This window comes from Squalius cephalus (assembly GCF_949319135.1).
Source record: "Squalius cephalus genome assembly, chromosome: 25".
In the NCBI taxonomy this organism is placed as follows: Eukaryota; Metazoa; Chordata; class Actinopteri; order Cypriniformes; family Leuciscidae; genus Squalius; species Squalius cephalus.
Window position 1 is genome coordinate 24,085,507 of NC_137146.1, and position 20,388 is coordinate 24,105,894.

Here is a 20,388-nt window from a genome sequence, read left to right on the forward strand (position 1 = left end):
AAATAAAATTATCTGCCAGATCATGAACACATAAATCATTCTCTTTTTGATTAACTTTTTCCCCCATTAATTTTGAAATTAATTAAAAAAAATATTATGTATACTAATATATATTCAAAGTAATTATATACACATATACATACTTTTATCATATGAAAGCAATTAAAATAAATATAAACTTAATAAAGACCAAATATTAATATTACAATTTTTGTTTAATAAGCTATTTATATATCACATTAATGATTACCAATATAAAAAGGCTTTATTTAAATCCTAACAGTTGGATGATGTTAAACGATAAATGATATTTTAAGCAGTTCTGTCCAATCAGGTTTATGTCTCCAATTCGAATAAGCAATATGATTTTTAGAGTTTCACCAGAAACCTCACCTCACTTTGAGGAAGCAGATTTGATGAGATACGAGAAACAATGATCTATAAAACATGACTAAGTTATAGCTCGACTCCATGATCTCTCATGTTCACATTTGACACCATAAGTTTATGAAAACACAACGAGTTGAACGTGTTTCATATCTAATCTCAGTCTATCGTCAAAAGAGTCCGAAATGTGTCGTTCAAAAGACAAGACAAATCTCACATCCTCCTTTTGAAGTTTGAGACAATTCTGGTGGATATGAGCAAACTTCATTTGTCCAAGTTAAACAGTATCTAGACACACCCTCAATGTAAACGACACAAATCCCGTAACGTTACACGATTACAAATCTGATCTACAAACCACTTAAATAAGATCAGGCTTTTTAAAAGATCGCCCTTAATGAGCTCAAAATGTTCTCCCACAAGCGGTTCGTCCCTGCTTTTCCATTTTACAACTAGATTTCCTGTCCGATTCCCACAGCAGTGTTGGAGATCAGCGAGTCTCACAGAGAAACACACGCGCGCGCTTACCTGAACATAATTATTCTCACAGTAGTCCGCGACCCTCGTAAGGTTCTGGTAACTCTCTACGAGAGCTCGTTTACCGGCTGGAATTTCTTCCTCTAGTAACATCTGCAGCTCTGCCATCTTACATGTCTCCGCAGAGCTTCCTACTCCTCGTCTCTGGGATTTGATTGAGAGCTCAAGCTCAGCCCTGGCGAAGTCGGAGTCGTTCTTTTGAATCGAATCTCGATTGAATCGGTTCGCAAAACAGGACTCAACGATTCGTCTGCATACGGTTCACATGTCTGACTGAATCAGTATGAATCTGAATCTCGAGTCAACGACTCACTAAACCATTGAACCGAGACATGCGCGACTCGTAATGAGCTTTGGAGTGAACCGATTAGCAGGCAGGAATATTACAAAACACACTGGAAATATGTTGACGACTTGATTAAATGACAGATTTATCAACACGCATACGAAAAGGAGTTGGTTATAACTTGCACAAAAACATGAGAAATGGTGATTGTATAGCCTAATTTAATCCGCATTAGCCTACGTTTAGGTTCATATGAGAGTTGTAGCAAATGGGATAAATTACAATATACAACCCTATAGCCGTCATATAACGCCATAGAGAAATAAATACCAATAAACAGAAACATGTGCCAACATGGTTTAATAATGAGCATTTGAAATGTAATGCCAGGATCTCAGGGACACGTGGTGACGTAACTACGTATTGACGCAAAAGAATCAGTGATTTTATTATTTATTCAAACGGTTCGTTGCAAAGATCTGTTCAAAAGAGCCGATTCTGTGAAATGAGTCTGATTCCCCCTGGCCTCGCTTTCGTCACACAGCGTCACCTATCAACACAGCTGATACAGCGTTGCTGAGCGAATGGAATGTTGGGATTTGTAGTTTTACAAATCATGTAGTAACGAGGGACGGAACGTTTTGATGTGTTTCATTAAGTGCTTCAGTGTTACCTTCGCGTCGATTGCGCATAGAATTATTAAACGTATTTATTTCTTTAGAAATATGGGTCAAAATATTGCTAGGCAGTTTCAAAGTTTGTAGCTAGGTATGGTTTTTATGTCATAAACCCCCTTGGGTAAGCTTACCTCGATGAACTACATTACCCAGAATGTTACGCGTGTAGGTTAAGAACTATGGTTTTTGTAGGATTTAAATACCGTTGCTGCAAAAACCTCGGCAGTTTCGTTCTCTAAAGAAACTACAATTCCCAGTAAACACACGAGGAAGAAGGCTTTCGTATGTTGACTGTCAGGTACGTATTCATGAGGTCGTAGTCTCACCAGCACAGCAGGTAGAGCAGCAAATGGTAAAGTAACAAATGCTAGTGCTTCGTCGCTTCGATAATTTCTAATGCAGGTTGATCTAGAAATATCACATTAAATAGTATTCGGTGCACTTTCGGTCATGTCTTGCTTGTCCTTCAGGGTTTGTCGAGACATAATGGGTTGTTTTTGGCTTTGTTTACTTCTTTTGGAATGATAAATGGTCGTATGAACTTGTAACGTGCAGCTTAGATTTACTGTGACAGGAAAATGCATTTCATAAATTGGGTAATATGTAATGTAACTTTGCCTGTAGGTTTGATCCAGATCTTGCTGTAGCGGTTAGATGGTCATGATGGAGGGTGACAACAAGCCAGTCTACGAGCAGAGGTTCAATGCTGCTGTCAAAGTGATCCAAAGTTTACCTTCAAACGGTGAGCAGATCTGACCTCATTCAGACAGTGTATTGTGTGTTATTGCAGCAGTGCACGCGACCCCTCACCTACTTCCATTTGATCGCCGCAGTTTCATAATCAAATTAGAAATTATTTCGGGCTTCTATGGTCAACGCGATTAGCCTACATTCAGCTGGGTTTAGACGTGAAACAGCTCATGTGCTTTTAGCCCTGATCACAGTCAACGTGTGCTGATTGATGTCTTAACTTATGACAACATGCTAAAGACATGCTTATGGTATTTCTATGTAGATGGATAGTTCACCCAAAAATGTAAATTCTGTCTTCATTTACCCCAAACCTATATGCTGTTTGTTTATGTATTTATTTTGTGAAATACAAGATAAGAATTTTTTAAGGGGTGGTTGATTATGATTTCACTTTTCTAACTTTAGTTAGTGTGTAATGTTGCGGTTTGAGCATGAACAACATCTGCAAAGTTACAACGCTCAAAGTTCAAAGCAAAGGGAGATATTTGCTTTAAAAGGGGTGGTATAATGCCCCTTTTTACAAGATGTAAAATACGTTTCTGATGTCCCCAGAGTTTGTATGTGAAGTTTTAGCTCAAAATACTCCACAGATATTTTTACATAGCATGTTAAAATTGTCACTTTTTGAGGTGAGCAAAAACGCACCATTTTTGTGTCTGTCCCTTTAAATGCAAATGAGCTGCTACTCCCAGCACAGGGGGCGGAGCTTCAAGAGCTTGTGTCCTTTTACCTCACACAGACATGCACCAGAGCCCGTCTACGGAGAGCCTGGCCACTCCCTATTAAGTCCTACTGTACTGAATTTTGGTTGTAGTTCCACCAGAGTTCCACTGGGGGCGATCGCCCATGAGTGCAAAATAAATGGGAGTCTATGGATCTAGACGGCTAAATTTGTCTCTTTCACCCGATTGCCGTTGAGAAATCTCAGATTTGATTGTAGGTTTTGCAAGTTCAACATGGGTTATAGGTCGAAAGTTGAATGATCGAGTACTTATGTCCTTTCGATTTCTTACAGGTTGAGTTGTTGTTGCTCATAACACGCTAGCATTCTGCTAATGAACGCTGATTGGTCAGTGAAGGACTGATTGCGACCAGAGATACCGCTTGATGGCATCGTGTGTGTGTGTGTGTGTGTGTGTGTGTGTGTATTTTCGGTGTGGTCTTTTAAAACAACAAACCAAAAACTCGTCTAGCACGTGTATTTACCTGTGTCAGCTGTGTTGTCGATGCCTCGAGAGAAAAGAAAGTGCAGAGCGCGAAAGCACCAAAGTGACTGAAGGATTGCCGTAAAGCAGTATCTCTGGTCATTGACATTTTAAAAGACTTTTTAAAGCAAATAAGTGACTCTAAAAAACCTAACACCCAGCAATGTGTAATTTCTTTGCATCTCCTTTCGAATACAACATTTAAATTACTAGATAAAAAATTATATCCTGAGAAAAGTGGATTTTGGGGGGTATAGCGCCATAGACCTCCATTCATTCTGCAGTCGTCCTGTGAGCGCCCTCATATGGAATCAAGAAGAAGTGACAACATGTAGACAGCATTTCTGAATGGTTAGTTGATGAATTTATGTAGCTATGTGTAGTTATCTTCTAGTCATTGATTAGCATATTCTGTCATGATAATCTATAAATCGTGTTCCGGGGGCGGAGTTTATGTAAATTTTAGGGTTGGTGATGTCACTAACCCGGGAGGAATGTGGTGTAGTCTCTACCAGCCGTTTGTTGTAGTCCTTAAAAAGCAATTTCTTTAAAAGCAAATATCTCCCTTTGCTTTGAACTTTGAGCGTCGCAACTTTGCAGATGTTGTTTATGCTCAAACCGCAACATTACACACTAACTAAAGTTAGAAAAGTGAAATCATAATCAACCACCCCTTTAAAGAAATTGCTTTTTTGACTACACGACATTCTTGTGGGTTAGTGACATCACCAACCCCCGCCCCCTGAACACGATTTATAGATTATCAAGACAGAATATGCTATTCAATGACTAGAAGATAACTACACATAAGCTTCATAAACCATTCAGAAATGTCCTGTTGCTCCTACATGTTGTCACTTCTTCTTGAGTCTCTCCATCATTGTCTGACTCCGGTTTGAACATAAAAGGCTAAAATTTTTGACATTGTCAGTGCATGTCTGTGTGAGGTAAAAGGACACAAGCTGTTGAAGCTCCGCCCCCTGTGCTGGGAGCAGCAGCTCATTTGCATTTAAAGGGACAAAAACTGTGCGTTTTTGCTCACTCAAAAAGTGACAACTTTAACATGCTATATAAAAATATCTGTGAGATATTTTGAGCTAAAACTTCACATACACACTCTGGGGACATCAGAGACTTATTTTACATCTTGTGAAAAGGGGCATTTTACCACCCCTTTAAGAAACGATAGTGCCTTCTTTAAAACGACATGAGGATGCGTAAATGATGGCATTTTTTATTTTTATGTGAATTCACATAATTTGGTTTAATTCATGGTTCAGAATGGATCATATTTATATATATATATATATATATATATATATATATATATATATATATATATATATATATATATATACACAGTAGTCAACATTTGAAGTGGATCAAAAAATGTTCATCAAAGTTGCCCTAAGACAAGAACGAGTGTTGTTCAAAATTCATGTATAACTTTGATGAAGGGTTTTGATCCACTTCAAATGTTGACTACCATATATATATATATATATATATATATATAAAATAGTAAAGTTGATATTATTTTATAATGTATAAAATAGTATATATTGTATATAAAAACATGTATTTATATATGTATGTATATATATATTTATTTATTTATATAAAAAATTATTCTTGAATTTTTTTTTTTTTTTTGACAAATCTCTAATATTGCAGTATTTGTTTTTCAAACAGGTTCTTTTCAGCCTTCCAATGACATGATGCTGAAATTTTATAGCTACTACAAGCAAGCAACACAAGGCCCCTGCAGCATCCCCCGTCCAGGATTCTGGGACCCCGTTGGCAAAGCTAAATGGTATTGAACCTGCTGAATGTCCATATTTGTACATTTATAAAGAAATGTTTAGTTATAAATGTTAATAGTTTTTTAAAGGTTTCAATTTTTTTTTTTACAATTGAATCACTTTTAAATAGGCCTTATTTTGTCCTTTTACAAAGTCTTGATTTTGAAAGACTTGACTTTTTTTCACATATTTGACATTTTTGCAGTTCCACTTGGTGCAACTATTGATGCTAAAATAACATATTTCACCTTTACATTTAAATTTCATATTTTTTCACTTCTACAATAATCTGCTGAGTGTCTTCTTTAAAAAGAGACCGGAGTCTGTGCTCCAAAGTATTCAAGATTTACAACAACTAAAGTTGGAGATGACATTTTGGGGTCTATGCCAGATTGCCAGTATGAGTCTACATAATTTAGACCAGTGTCAGTGAAACTGAGATAAAGTTCAGTGAAATAACAGATCAGTATCAGTAACATCTGATTCCTATTATTATTAACTTTTTGAAACCGCTCTGAAAGTTCCGCATTTGTACTTCTGTAAACACGTATTTTAAAATCGTTGTCGAAAATCTTTAATGTAACCGACAGAGAGTCAGATGGTTCATTGAGGAATTCAGTTTTTCCCACACATACCATTTTATTATGTTTAATGCTGTTTTCCTTCCTCCATATTTTATACATTCGTCCTGAGAGTTGCTTTAATTGTTCAAACTCCTGATATGGTTGTGCTTGAGATGCCAACATCAGTGTTGACATGGAGCTTGTCAGTGAAGTGACCCTTCATGGTGCTTGTGTTTAGGGACGCGTGGAATTCTCTTGGAGAAATGCCAAAAGAGGAGGCGATGGCGGCCTATGTGGATGACTTGAAATTGGTATTATGTTTTGGATTCTTTAGCAGTGTTTGAGAATGTAGTATGTAACGTAATTGTTCGCATTTCAGCTTTGTTGTAACTTAGTTTTATATGTGCTGAACAGATTCTGGAAAGTATGCCTGTAACAAATGAGGTAGAGGAGCTTCTGCAGATCATTGGACCGTTCTATGAGGTCGTTGATGAAAAGAGGAGGATAACGCAAGTGTCAGATTTGAGCTCAGGTAAACTGACCAATAGTGCCCTCTCGGGTCTCACACAAATTGTATTTTGGCCAAAAATCAAAAGAAAAAATGCTTTTTTTTTTTTTTACCTTTAAGATTTCTGTTATAAATATATATATTTTTATTGGTAAGAACAATAATAATCATTTTATAAATTAAGCACTTAAAAAAAACATGTTATCAATTCCAGACATTTTCAGCATTTCATTTGTTGTATTACGGAAATGAGACTTTTAAGGAAAAATGAAAAAGGAAAAACTGTCATGTAAATAATGGCAAAATGGCAAAAAAATAAAGTCTGAAAAATTAGGCTTAATATCCTTAATGTAAAATATACTTTTTTACTTTTTTACCCTTCAAATTTGGGGTGAAATATGACTGTACTTTTCTTTGAAAGAAACATCCTCAACATGTTCTCTAATTTATCAAACTTGTAATAAATCAAAAGTGCTGAACATGTAGCTGTAGCATCAATTCAAATTAAACATGAATCAAATCGTAAAAAAAATTAAGTAATTGTTCACAGCAATTGTTATCATATTCATTTTTGTAAAAATGTCAATTACATCTGGAAAGCCTGAAGTTTTATAATAATTATATTGTAATAGGAACAAACATCATTAGAAAATAATGCATATGACTATATATATATATTCTATATTTGCATACACTAATACACATACATTCAATTGGATTTTAATAATGCTTTTATTCAGTATGGACACATTAAATTGATTAAAAGTGACAGCTAAATCTTTTAAATTGTTATAAAAAATAAATTATTATAAAATGTAAAAAAAAAAATACTAAGCAACACAACTCTTTTCAACATTGAAAATAATAAGAAATGTTTTGTGAGCAGCAAATCATCATATTAGAATGATTTCTGAAGGATCATGTGACACTGAAGACTGGAGTAATGATGCTAAAAAAATCAGCTTTGCCATCACAGGAATAAATTACATTTTAATTATATTAATTTAGAAAACAATTATTTTAAATTGTAATAATGTTTCAAAACATTACTATTTTTACTGTATTTTTGATCAAATAAATGGAGCCTTGTTGAGCATAACAGACTTCTTTCAAAAACATACAAAATCAACCCTAAACGTAGGAATGGTAGTATTTATGTAAACCATTATAACATCTTGTTTACATTAATTAACTAATCACGCTTTGTTTCATGCTCAGCCCGCTTGGAAAGATTTGCTAGGCAACTTGAAGGCAAGTGGATATCAGTGTGTTCTCCCAGTGGCCTTAGTTAATAGTGCCATAGTCCAGGTGTTTCCTTTGACACCTCAGCTGTTCCCTCACTGCTATTAATAGAGTAGATTGCTGGCTTCTGTACAGGGTTGTAGACAGTCCTGATAGAACAGACCTTTTAGAAAGTGTGCAGAACATATCCTCAAAGCATCATCTTGCATATGTATTGTTGTTCTAACCAGGCTTTGGGAGCCTGCTAACGTCACCACCCAAAAGTGTCACAAAAAGCATCATCAGGACGATGGAGATGAACGGCAGCCTGGACAGTTTCTCCGTCAAAACAGCAATAATGCCAAAGACTAAATTAATTGAGCTGGAAGATGGAGAAAATGATAATGAGGAGGAAGAAGAGGAGAAAGATGAAGAAGAGGAGGTTAAAGAGGTGAAAAAAGGTAAACATCATTATTACCACTGTTCATAACTTAATATGGTCACATTACCGCACACACACCACAGACATTTTAATAGGAATCCAACACAATCAGGAGTTTCCCCGTGCAGATTTCACAAAGGGTTCATTTAGATTTGCCTCGTTAACCAACAGAAAGCTGCTTGGTTTAAAAGTGAGCTGTGCTTCATACATCACTAAACTATAATGACAATAAACAATATACATTTTGTGCCCGCAAAATTTCGCATGAACATAACATACTATGTACTTATTGAAGTTATGACACTAACTGGGTAATAAATAGGTACTAACCCTGAACCTACCCTGTAAAGTAACCTTAACTTAAGTTACTTTACATTACTCAGTACTTTTGTGGGCAAGTACACTGAACGTACATTGAAATTGCATGTATTGTAAAATAAAGTGCAACCCAAATGTTGTTATTATGACCGCATCTTAAAAGTGCCCCTATTATGCTTTTTCTGAGATTACCATTCATGTAGTGTGTAAGGTGTTTTTTTTTTTTTTACCTTTATTTAACCAGGAAAGTCACTTTTCTTTACGAATTCTTATTTACAACTGCAGCCTGGCAGGAGAATAACAAGCAGAGATTTAAATATGTGTCTATATTTTCTGTGATTTTTGTAACATTTGGTGCAGCAAAGCTTAAAGCAGAACAGTCTCAAACACTTTTCTTTTTGGGAATATTTAAAAGAAATTGACTATCTACGTGATGTTTTAACATGATGTTGCTGCATGTCTTGGATGTAGGTGGGTGAAAAAACAGAAATATAATATAGCTGTTTGTGAATGTAAAATGTCTTGCATAGTTTCAAAGATCAAACTGCAGATAAATTGAGTTATTATCTCCCAAAAGGAAGAACCGATCAAAATGAGTCGTCAGTAATTCCAGCCTCACTTCCTGCACGAACTTACATACATTTGCAAAAATGCACCTTGCATACACTTCCAAATGATGAGGATGTGAATTAAAATTAATTTTCGCAATGATTTTTCAATGATTGTCTTCAACCAACGTCTCATCTACAACATACAACAAACTAAATAAAAATGTATTAGTTAGAAAAGTCCTGCTCCAGTTGTGGATTAGGTTGATCAGATACTTCTTCCAATGTTTGTCTATCGGCTTGAAACGATAAAACCTACGCCATCGTTACTGTTCGTATCACTGTGAATACAACAGACTGGGCCGCCTGACCAATCAGAACAGAGTAGGATCTCAGAAAGGTGGGGTTTAGAGAGACCGAATCCTTTATCGAACCGTTTCAGGCCCTGTTTACACCTGGTATAAGGATGTGTTTAGATCGATCGGATCACAAGTGGACGACGCTAAATACAGGTGTAAACAGGGTCTAAAAAGTTTTAAGCTTGTCCACTTTCGACCACTTCCAGAGGTAGTTGAAAACATGTTAGTCCGGATTGCTTCCGTAGTGTAAACGCTCATGTGGTCGAATGTGTTTGAACAGCCACAAAAGACCTTCTACTCTCCATCTACTGACCTAATGCATAAACATTATGAAAGGCACACTAGCCAGACAGGATTTAAACTTTGTTTTCTGTAGACCCAAGTTTGGTTTGAAGACAAAAAACATACCAAGCACAATGTTCTCTCACCATTTCTGATTTCTAACACACACTCACAGCGTTCGGCTGGTCTTACAGCTATCAGAGCAGAAACTAAAGCTGATTCTCTCTGCATGTTTTTCCGTCATTTCCGAGCGTGTTCAAATGTACATTGCGTGAGCTTATTTTGTCCATTAGAACGAAAGATCTGAAAAAGCCCATACATTTGCAGGACAGAAGTGTTTGAAAGTGGAAAAAGAGACCGATTAAAACACCAGGTGTAAACGGGAATGTGTCTCCCTCGTCTACTTGTGATCCGATCTGCCAAAACGCATCTTAATACCAGGTGTAAACAGGGCTTCAGATACTGTGAGGAAAGATGCTGCAATGTACTGTATATTATGAGAATTTTTTTTAACTTTTTTTTTAACCTTGGATGCATTTAAACCTATTGTAGGAGACCTCCAGAACAAAATTAAGAACCTTTGAAATAGCATAATAGGGGCACTTTAAAAGTTGAATAGTCTTGAAGAGTCGTACATTAAAGGAGGGACTTGAGTCAGAGACTATTTCTAAATGCTATTTTGTTGTGGGTCAGTTCATGACAACTTAGATGACCTAGAAACCTAGCAGTGCCTTGGCACCCATATAGCATTCTGAGCAGTTTTGCGTTGGTAAGCAACTCTAAATTTCCTTATAATACATGCAATAATAATACATTTGCTTTTTTGACATTTTTTTTTAGCCTCACAACCGAAGAAAAGGGCTTCTACAGGGAGACTTAAAGGACCGGTATCTAACGGTAATATCAGTCAACATAAAGTCCTTAACAATGGAACACACGGGTCTATGTCTGATCTGAACAGGCAAGAGTCAGAAGAAGACTCTGAAAGCATTAACCATGCTGGAGACATCGTAGAGCTCAACAGACACATCAAAGGTGAGGAAAAGGACTTTGAAGGTAATCGTTTACTTATATAACTAAGACTTTAAAAGTAAGATCTTGAACACACTATCAGTAGTTGTCTGATCTTAAAGACACAATGTCTTGCATATGAAACAGAAGATGTGTCCAGTTCTCACCATGTGGCCAGTGATTCGGACAGCGAGGTGTACTGTGACTCTGTCGACCAGTTTGGTGGAGAGGAAGTAAGCAGATTTCAGTTTACACTTCCATCATGTCCCAACCATAATTTACTTGATGCTGAGAATTTAAGATACATGTGCGGTCACATTATTGAAATTTTGGCAAAATGTTGTAGACAAAGGTTAGGCATTATCTGTTGTCAATAGTGTAGCAATGTTTCAAACCAAGCAGTTTCTGTTGGCCAGAATATGTGTGTTGGGAAATCTTTCACCCTCAAGTGAAATTCCCAATCGCGTTGATTCCTATTGTAATGACTGGATTCCGCTTGTGCAAATTTGCCCAACCAAAGTAAATGTGACCGCACCTTAATTCTGCAGAGCACCTCTGCAATTGTAAGCCAGATTTCTAGCAAAATGTCAGCAATGCATGTGGTTTTGCTCCTGGTCACCAGGGATCTGAGACACACATCAACCACTCACTGGACGTGGCCGAGGAGAGCCACAGCAGGCTGTCCTCCACAGACGAGGTCAGATCACAGGAGGAACTGCTGGGACAAGAGGAAGGTGCACAGCATGGAGGAGAAGATGGACAGAGCAGCGGAGGAGCTTCTCAGAGACGGGGACTTCCTGCGAATAGAAGTAACAGTTCTGTGGTCAGGAGGGGAAGAGGTAAAACCTAGCAGCCAAAAACAGTAGCGATCATATATAAGCTCTGTTTCAAAACCTTGCTAGATTGCTTTTATTGTCTACTGAAGGCCCCGATATACTCGCACCGAAGTTCTTTTTCGTTCTTCGCTTAAGAAGTTTGAAATACCTTTGCAGCGATATACTGTTAGCAAACATCCCGCTACCGGGAGCTGATGACAAAATTGACGACACTTTATGCATACGCTAGCATACGTGTAAAAACTTAAGTATACTTAGCAGTGGTGGACAACGTACACAAATCAGGTACTTGAGTAAAAGTACAGATACTCTATTACTCCAGTAAAACTCCTTTTCAATTTTACTTTAGTAAAAGTACAAAAGTACTTGGATTTTAATAAACTTAAGATAAAAGTACTGATTAAAATTATACTTTTACATTACATAAGGGGGAGGGAGGGGGTTTGTTGGGTCTGACATCATTATGAATTGTCAAGTAGCCAGCACTAGTCAGTATGTTAGTGGATGCAGAATACATATGTATTGATCTGCATGTAAGAAAATTCTCGTTTTAGTTTATTACCTGTAAACTAGAGATATAGCATAGTATTTGAAAATGAGGAAAAACAAAATGCGTGTTGACAAAGAACATAAAAACAGACATCACATAGGGATAAATGCATAAAAATTTAAAAAAGGACATTATGCAAACATACTAGATTTATAGAATTTGATCTGCTACGGCAGCGGGGAAGATGCATGGGCAATGATGTGCATTATTTTAGTTAAGTTTATTTATTTATTTATTTATTTTTTACGTAAAACCTACCCCGTTAAAGGGATAGTTCACTTTGAAATAAAATTTTGGTATGTTTTAGCTTACCTCAAGGGCATCCAAGATGTAGGTGTCTTTTTTTCCGCAGTAGTTTCAATTTTGATATTTTTAGGTCAAACCGTTCTTGTCTGTCAGTCATTTCATGCAGGTCTATGGTCACTGTCTCAAAGAGCATGCACAAAGTCCAAATTAAAACAATTCCCCATCGTCCAAATTAAACAATTCCCCATCGTAAGTACACATTGATGGCCTAAGACACGAAACGAGCGGTTTGTGTGAGAAAACGAACAGTATTTATAACGTTTTTAGCTCTTATAACACAGCCGCGTTCAAATGATCTGAGGGCTCGGGCGGGTATAGATATATACACTAGATGTCGCCTTCGCTACTGCAGTTCATTGGAACGGAACCGTAGCCAAGGCGACGTCTAGTGTATATATCTATACCCGCCCGAGCCCTCAGATCGAGGTCAAACGTCTGCGAGTGAAAACATGAACGCACGGGAAAGCCGCTTTATAGTAGAAAAGGAAGTTAAAATTCTAATTGAAGGAGACACTGACACTGTGTTTTCATGTTTTATACTTTACAGCCTCTAGCTTTAAAGCAATCTTAACGTGCTATATAAATAAACTTGATTCGGTCAAAGTAGTTTTAAAATAGTATAGCTTTTATACTATATAGCTATACTATATAGCTTTTTATACTATTTTTAATAGCTTTTCCTGACAAAAAAGACCTCTGCATTTAGTGCACATATGATGCCTTAAAATGCTTCCTAGGTAGGCAGTTCACTAGGTTTTGGAACAGAGCTGAAGTCCTCAAATAAACCCTGTTTCTTTAATCTGTTAATGATCTACAGAATGTTGTTTGTCTCGTGTGTATCAGGGTCCAGGTCTCCTGCCTCTGGCTCCGGGCCCGCAGGACCACAGCAGGGCAGTGGGGGAGATGGGGAGCGCTGGGGGACGGGTGGACCTGTGATGGAGAACCTCAACCAACAGATCATCTGTGCTCTGGCCAGACTGCAGGAAGACATGCAGAGCGTGTTAGAGAGACTGCACACGCTAGAAGCTCTGACAGCCGTACAGGTTACAAACCCTCACCTTTATCACATCAAGATAGAGAACACAGATTCAATCTGAAATCTAACATTTTTCATTTGTCATGTGCCACTTCTCAGGCCCGATCCTTAGCACTGCCGTCAGACTACCTGTCACCACCTGTGAATAAAACTAAGAAGGTAGAGTCATTATAATAAACTGATTGATGGGATGTTTTTAAGAGTTTTAAGACTAAATAGGAGAGCATTCCTGTAGCTCAGACAGCTAGCAACATCAAGGTCATGGGTTCATTCTCGGTGAATGCTTGAACTGATTAAATGTCTGCCAAATGCACAGTTGTAAATGTTATTTTGTACCCTGGTCATAGAAAAGGCCAGTTACTTCTCATGTCCCAGATCATTTTATTTGACTATGCCATTGCCATAGAACGAGTGCTGACATAATATTTGCATTTTTTTGCTGTTTACACGTTACAGAAGCCATCCTGGTGGCCTTTTGATGTGTCTCCTGGAACTGTGGCCTTTGCCGTCATCTGGCCATTTGTGGTGCAGTGGCTCATCCGTCTGTATCTGCAGCGCAGGAGAAGGTACGCACTGTCATGTTAGCTATGTTGGGGGGTGTCCGGGGGGCTCAACCCCCCCGATTAACCCATGAGACCCCCTGAAATCTTCAAAAGCAAAATTTGAATGGGGTCTCAAATTTTGTCAAAAAAATAAACGATATTTTATTGTCACCAGTGTTAATTTCATTAACGAATAAATATACGTTGATGACCTTTTTTCCCCTGTCCAAGACAAGGCGATGAGAGATGACACCCACGTGTCAACACATGCAATATCGTTGACAAAAAAAGACGAGACTGAAATGTGTTTAAAAAAAAATTACAACTTGACCAAAACCACTTATTTTTGTCGAATAAAGGAGAAGACAACACATTAGAGACTGTTTTTACGAGCGTTCATGCTTATGGTTGCCAGATTTCAATAATTTAAACCCCAGTCAGAGCTTTTCTGTTAAAGCGGTCATATAATGGTACATGCACTTTTACAAGTTTATTGTACTGAAATGTGTGTTGGCAGTGCACAACCATCATAAAATCCAGTGTTTTTTTTTTATCTTCTTATATGTTTTCCCCATCTCAAATCAAGCCGTTCGACCTTGTGACGTCACACGTTCGGACACCCCGCCCACGATTGTTGATTGACAGCAGCGTTTCAACACAGACCCGCCCTCGCTCGTGAGCGAGCTGTCATCATAGTCTGCATTGTTGATACGCTGGAGCAGAATGGCGTCTAAGCGATTGTGGTGTTCTGTTCTTGGGTGCAATAACGAACACAGCATCATTTTGATGTTGCTAAATCTGAACCGCTGAAGACGCAGTGGCTGAGTTTTGTTTTCGAAGGGAATATTCCCCACGATCAACGTCAATGCTTTCATGTTTGCGCAAATCATTTCACCAGACTGCTTTATAAACGAGAACATTGAAAAAGGTATTAGCTCCTGTCTGAGTAACTTATGTGTTGTTTATGTGCCTAATGACTGTCATAGTCTCACAGACTTGGTATTTTTTAAACAGATCAGTAAAATGTTAGTGCTTCAGCCCTGACAGTTGTGCCTAACACTGCATAGATAACATTATGCATCACTGACAAGCCTACATTTAACAAAAAAAGTTTTTCATGACCATTAGCTGTAACATCAGTCTGTCAATGAACTAACGTATACATCAGTAAACACATAGCGTTCGTATCTCCTGCCAGTACACACAAAGATAGATCAAAGTGACATTACGTTAGCCAACCATTCAGAAACGTCCTGTTTTCCGACTCCGGTTCAAATTGATACGTTTGCACAGAGTCCTCAGAGACTCCCGCTGCCATTCTTCAAAATATACCCTCAACTGTTGTCAAGGCAACACTCCACGTGTGTTGTTGTGGCAAAACGCCCCACAGAACAGAGGGGCGGGGTGAGCAAACTCATTATCATTTAAAGACATATGCACTTAAACAGCATGCTGAAAACAGAGCTGTTTTTGACCAGGTAAAATTAGTGTTTTCTTATAATACTAATGAGAATTTTTAATTAAAGTATATTACAAACTTTTAATTTAGACCCTAAAGAATCATATTAGCTTGTACAAAAATGGCATTATATGACCCCTTTAAAAGAGCACGTTTTCTACCCGGTCTATTCAATAATATGCGCGCTTTCTACACTTCTGAAGAAGCGCGGATGATCTGAAAGCACAGAAAAGTAAGCTGGAGTTCCGCGATCTTCATTTGAGATTTTCATTGAAAAGATTCTCACGATCCCCCCCGCCCCTCCCCACCCCCAAATATTTTCTCATCGGATCTACACAAATCACGTAGGTGACCCATTTTGGTTTTAAAACGGCGAATTTCGCAGAAAGGTGAAGAGTTTTCATGCCTGATGATAGCAAATTATAATAGATGCCACATTTTCAAAACCTTTTCATAATATTTTTTAAAAATCATAGCCAGTATACAGTGAACACTGCATAGTCTGAACATAGCTTAGGTAATTATTAACAGACATGATCATATTCAGATTAAGTAAAATAAGACCAAGTTGGAAAAATTTGCATGTAAAAACAGGCATGTTTAAAGTTGGCATGAAGCAGAAGCTTTGATAGTCTTTTCTTCTCAAACAAGAACAAATAGGGCGGGACTTGATTTTGTCCATAAGGGTAGTGGATTGGATGGTTGTGGTTTGCTATTGGTGGATCTCATGTGAGTGACAGGTTGCCCCGCCCTCACGCCAGTAAACATCATCAGAGAAGAGATGAGATGTAAGAGGAAGGGGAAGTTATTTTGATTGGAGATTACAAGGGCAGATGAATAAAAAAAAATGATGTGCACAGTTATAATAATAATCCATTTTGATTTCATGGTGACTTTAGGATTGTTTCATCTTGTTGCAGAAGAATCAACTGAGAGGAATGGACTGATGGTTGGATCCAGAGGAGAGGCGTGTTGCGTTTAGGAGGAGGAGGGCGTTTCTCTGCCTGTCCCGTGATCTCTAACTCCTGCTTTTGCACTATGATGATGACGACTCTTGAGAATCAGCGAACGGAAAGACTGAGTGAATGTACAGCATTGCAGCTTATCATTTTTTCCGATAAGCTGCAATGTCAAATTTACAAAGTGAGAAATCCCTGATTTGGGTAATTAAACGTAGAATTACTATCTTTCGTAGTAGTTATGAAAACCCAGTTAATAGACATGCATTATTATAACTTTAATGTCACTTATATATCATTCAGTGTTCTGTGCTCATAGCTGCTAACTGTCATTAATACTGTAGCAAAGATTAAGATGCACTGATGATTTCTCTGATTCTCAGCCCACATCAAGGGCTTCGGACCGCACATTTGTTAGAGGTAATAAGTGTAACATTTTTACTTTACATGTTAATATCTAGTCTTGACTTTTACTCAAGTGATCTGTGGTGCTTATCAAAGCCATAATGAGAAAAATCATGCATATTTAAGTGACCCTTTGCTTTGCAAATTTATGGAAAGGGTCAAAAGGCAATATAGAGATTTATGTTCTTCATCTGCTCAATATCATGATTCCTGAAAGATCTGGCCTATCAGACACCCTTAAAAGTGTGTAGACGCTGAACCACACTTAATAAAACAAGAATCGGCGCGTCACTGCATTAGATACAGAACATTAAAGCAAGTGTCGTTTATTTTAAATAGAGATAACAAGCACACTTTAAGAAGTTTTTGCAAATAATAAAATAAGCGTAATTTGTTTGAAGATGCAGTGACGTTCAAACGGATGTTAGTGTGATTCAAGTGTGCAACTACTTTTTGGGTCCACTGTATTGTGTCGATGCGGACACATTTACATACATACACATTTACTAATGTTAATTTGTGGCTGTGGTGAATTATTTGAATGTTACTACAAGGTCTGTGTGCATGAGAAATCCTAAACCTTTGTCAATGTTTGCAGGGTTGAGATTGAAATCTATCCAGTTGAAATGTAAAGCACTTTGGATGAATGTGAAGACAGTGACTAAAACTAATACAAGGCTGAAATCTAATGAATCATTTACATAGGCTGTTTTTTTGTTTGTTTTTTAACTGAGACATAACAAGTGTTTCAATGTAGTTTGTGTAAATGAGTCAATAATTCCTTTAATAATTGTATATTAGAAATGTGCAAAAATATATACACAAAGTTCTATTTTAATTGTACTATACTGTAATGTAGCATTTGCATATATTATTCATGTCTGTACTACTTTGAATCATCTGTAGAGCGGGAGGTTCTTGATTTGATGCTTTTGTTCTGACGAAACATTATGTTCCTATTAAAACAGAAGACATATGATAAGCGCATGTTTCACCACTTACAATGTCATTCAATATGTTAGACTTAAGCATTATTAAAAGCTTTAGAAAAACAATGCTTTTTATTTCCTCCTTGCTCTGTATTTAATGTTATATTTGCTCTTGCATTATCAGATGTATTTATTTTTTATTTGTTGTATTTTATATAATCTTTAAAAAACATTTGCCTTGGAATGTACCTTGTAATACACACCAAACTTGGTAGAATGGTTGTAAATTCTTCACAAAACATCAGCATTGATGACACAAAATTAAGTCAATTTTACAAAAAGAATCACATGATTTTCCATTTCAGTCTAGAAAGTTTTTCAACTATTTATATAGTAATTTTATTCAGAGTCCCAAACATGACATACAAATGAATTTATTACATTTATGACCACGTTGTACAAGTTGGTTATTGGTTTAATTTTGTAATTTTTGACTGAAAACTTTTTTTTTTCTTTACTTAAGTGGAATGGTACAAAACTTGGTAAAGGTTTTGACACTTGATATGTGAAAAAAAGAAATCATGGACATGATTCGATAAGGTTAAATCGTCCTGAAAACATATTCACACTTGTACTTTCGCATTAGAAACGAATAGTATGCGAAATTCATTTAGTGGAAAGGTTTGGTACTTCACAAACTAATTACCGAAAGCTAATGTTTTTGTAGAACCTCAAATTTGGAACTTTGTTTAGATTCATAGCTTTGATTTATTTCACAACAAATTTAAAAATAGTCTTTTTATGCATTTTTCATAATAAACATCTATAACTTGTTTTAGATTTTTTTTTTTTTTTTTTTTACTTTTACAATAATCTGCCAAGTGTCTTTAAAAAGAAACCAAACTTAAATCTTTGGTCCAAAGTATTCAAGATTTACGTCAGATTAAGATAGAAATTAATTTTTTTCAGGTCGATACTCAAAACAGTTAATTAACCATAACTATTCCATAATAATAATTCAGTACCATAAAATCCCCTAAAAATACAAAATATTAAATAAGAAAACAATATCGAACTAAAACATAGTACATTCATTTTATTGAAATAATAAAAAAGGTTAGCAGTTTTCAAACCTCCTGAACAACAACAACAAAAAAAGTTGTGTATATACACTTCAGTCGGGTTGAGGTCTGGACATTGACTGGGCATTCTTTTTTTCTTCAGCCATTCTGTTGTAGATTTGCTGGTGTGCTTGAGATCATTGTCCTGTTGCATGACATGGTCGACTCAGTGAGGGCAAGGTGCCCGGGTCCTGTGACTGCAAAACAAGCCAAAAATCATCAACCCTCCACCAGCGTGATGGACAGTTGCTGTAAGGTATTTGTGCTGATATGCTGTATTTAGTTTTCGCCTAACTTGGTGCTCTGCATTATGGCCAAACATTTCCACTTTGCTCTCGTCTGTCCAAAGGACATTGTTCCAGAAGTCTTGAGGTTTGTTCAGATGAAACTTTCCAAACCTAAGCCGTGTTGCCATGTTCTTTTTAGAGAGAAGAGGCTTCCCTTCGAAACATGCCACACTTCTCCAGTCTTTTTTCTGATTGTACTGCCATGAACTTTGACATTTCACATGTTAACTGAGGCCTGTAGAATCTAAGGTGTAGTTCTTGGGTGTTTTGTGATTTCTCTGAGCATTGCACAGTCTGACCTTGGGTCGAATTTGCTGGGACGTCCCGTCCTGGGAAGATTGGCAATAGTCTTCCTCACTGTTGAATGATGGACTTCAAATTGTCCGTATGACCCTTCCCAGATTGATGGCAGCAAGATTTGCTTCTCTAAGATCATTGTTGATGTCTTTCCTCCTTGGTATTGTGTTAACACACACCTGAATGCTCCAGACCAGCAAACTGCCAGAACTTCTGCTTTTATAAAGTTGGTCACACTTACTGCAGATCAATTAATCCAATTAATTTGATTAGCAGTGCCTGACTGTTACTTACCCTCTTCATTCCATTGGAAGTATGTGTGCACTTAGTTTGTAGCCATGGCTTTTCCATTTTGGCCTAGTTTTTGTTAAATAAATATTGACATGGTGTAATGTCACGTGTTGTTGTTCATCTGAGGTTGTATTTACCTAATTTTAAGACTTGCCAAGGACCAGATATTTTTTTTTATGTCCTGATACATAAAACCATAGAATTTAATAGTGCCCCCTTTCTTTTTCACATGACTAATTATATATATATACAGTGCTATGCATAATTTTAGACATCCATGCTAAAGTTGACTAAAAAGAGGAATAAAAAATCATCTTTTGGAAATTGAACAATGCCTTAATTAAAAAAAATTGGAAAAATCCAACCTTTAAGGACACCAATTTTCTTTGTGAATGAATAATGTATTGTAAATAAATAAATGTTCTTCCTTAAAATACAGGGTGCATAAGTTTGGACACCCCTATGTTAAAT

At 36.9% G+C, this 20,388-nt stretch overlaps 2 protein-coding genes across 13 annotated transcripts in view; one reads left to right on the top strand and one right to left on the bottom strand.

Annotated features, from left to right (window-relative positions):
* Window positions 1–1,140, bottom strand: part of abi1a (abl-interactor 1a) — a 71,774-nt gene extending 70,634 nt beyond the window's left edge. For 7 of the 10 annotated variants that reach the window (XM_079863872.1, XM_079863870.1, XM_079863868.1 and 4 more), the window contains exon 1: window positions 916–1,139. In XM_079863872.1, the coding sequence (XP_079719998.1) occupies window positions 916–1,032 (117 nt within the window). In that variant the 5' untranslated portion in view covers window positions 1,033–1,139. Of the gene's footprint in view, window positions 1–915 lie in introns of all 10 variants that reach the window. The other 3 variants (XM_079863866.1, XM_079863874.1, XM_079863873.1) reach the window with 1 other exon arrangement.
* A 669-nt stretch (window positions 1,141–1,809) lies between these two features.
* Window positions 1,810–17,798, top strand: acbd5a (acyl-CoA binding domain containing 5a). 3 transcript variants are annotated; one of them, XM_079863877.1, is made up of 13 exons: window positions 1,810–2,185; window positions 2,512–2,629; window positions 5,538–5,658; window positions 6,449–6,521; window positions 6,625–6,742; window positions 8,191–8,400; window positions 10,729–10,923; window positions 11,047–11,132; window positions 11,522–11,738; window positions 13,435–13,634; window positions 13,727–13,786; window positions 14,084–14,193; window positions 16,549–17,798. In XM_079863877.1, the coding sequence occupies exons 2-13, from the start codon at window positions 2,542–2,544 to the stop codon at window positions 16,559–16,561; spliced, it is 1,491 nt and encodes a 496-aa protein (XP_079720003.1). In that variant the 5' UTR covers window positions 1,810–2,185; window positions 2,512–2,541; the 3' UTR covers window positions 16,562–17,798. The 3 variants fall into 3 exon arrangements, with proteins under 3 accessions (XP_079720003.1, XP_079720001.1, XP_079720002.1); XM_079863875.1 differs by having other exon boundaries at window positions 2,177–2,239; XM_079863876.1 differs by having other exon boundaries at window positions 2,177–2,224.
* The last annotated feature ends 2,590 nt before the right edge of the window (window positions 17,799–20,388 follow it).

Coding starts and splice junctions, on each gene's coding strand:
- acbd5a (XM_079863877.1), top strand. CDS start 2,542: ATGGTCATGATGGAGGGTGACAACAAGCCAGTCTACGAGCAGAGGTTC. Junction 10,924..11,046: donor GCTCAACAGACACATCAAAG/GTGAGGAAAAGG, acceptor CATATGAAACAG/AAGATGTGTCCAGTTCTCAC. Junction 11,133..11,521: donor ACCAGTTTGGTGGAGAGGAA/GTAAGCAGATTT, acceptor CCTGGTCACCAG/GGATCTGAGACACACATCAA.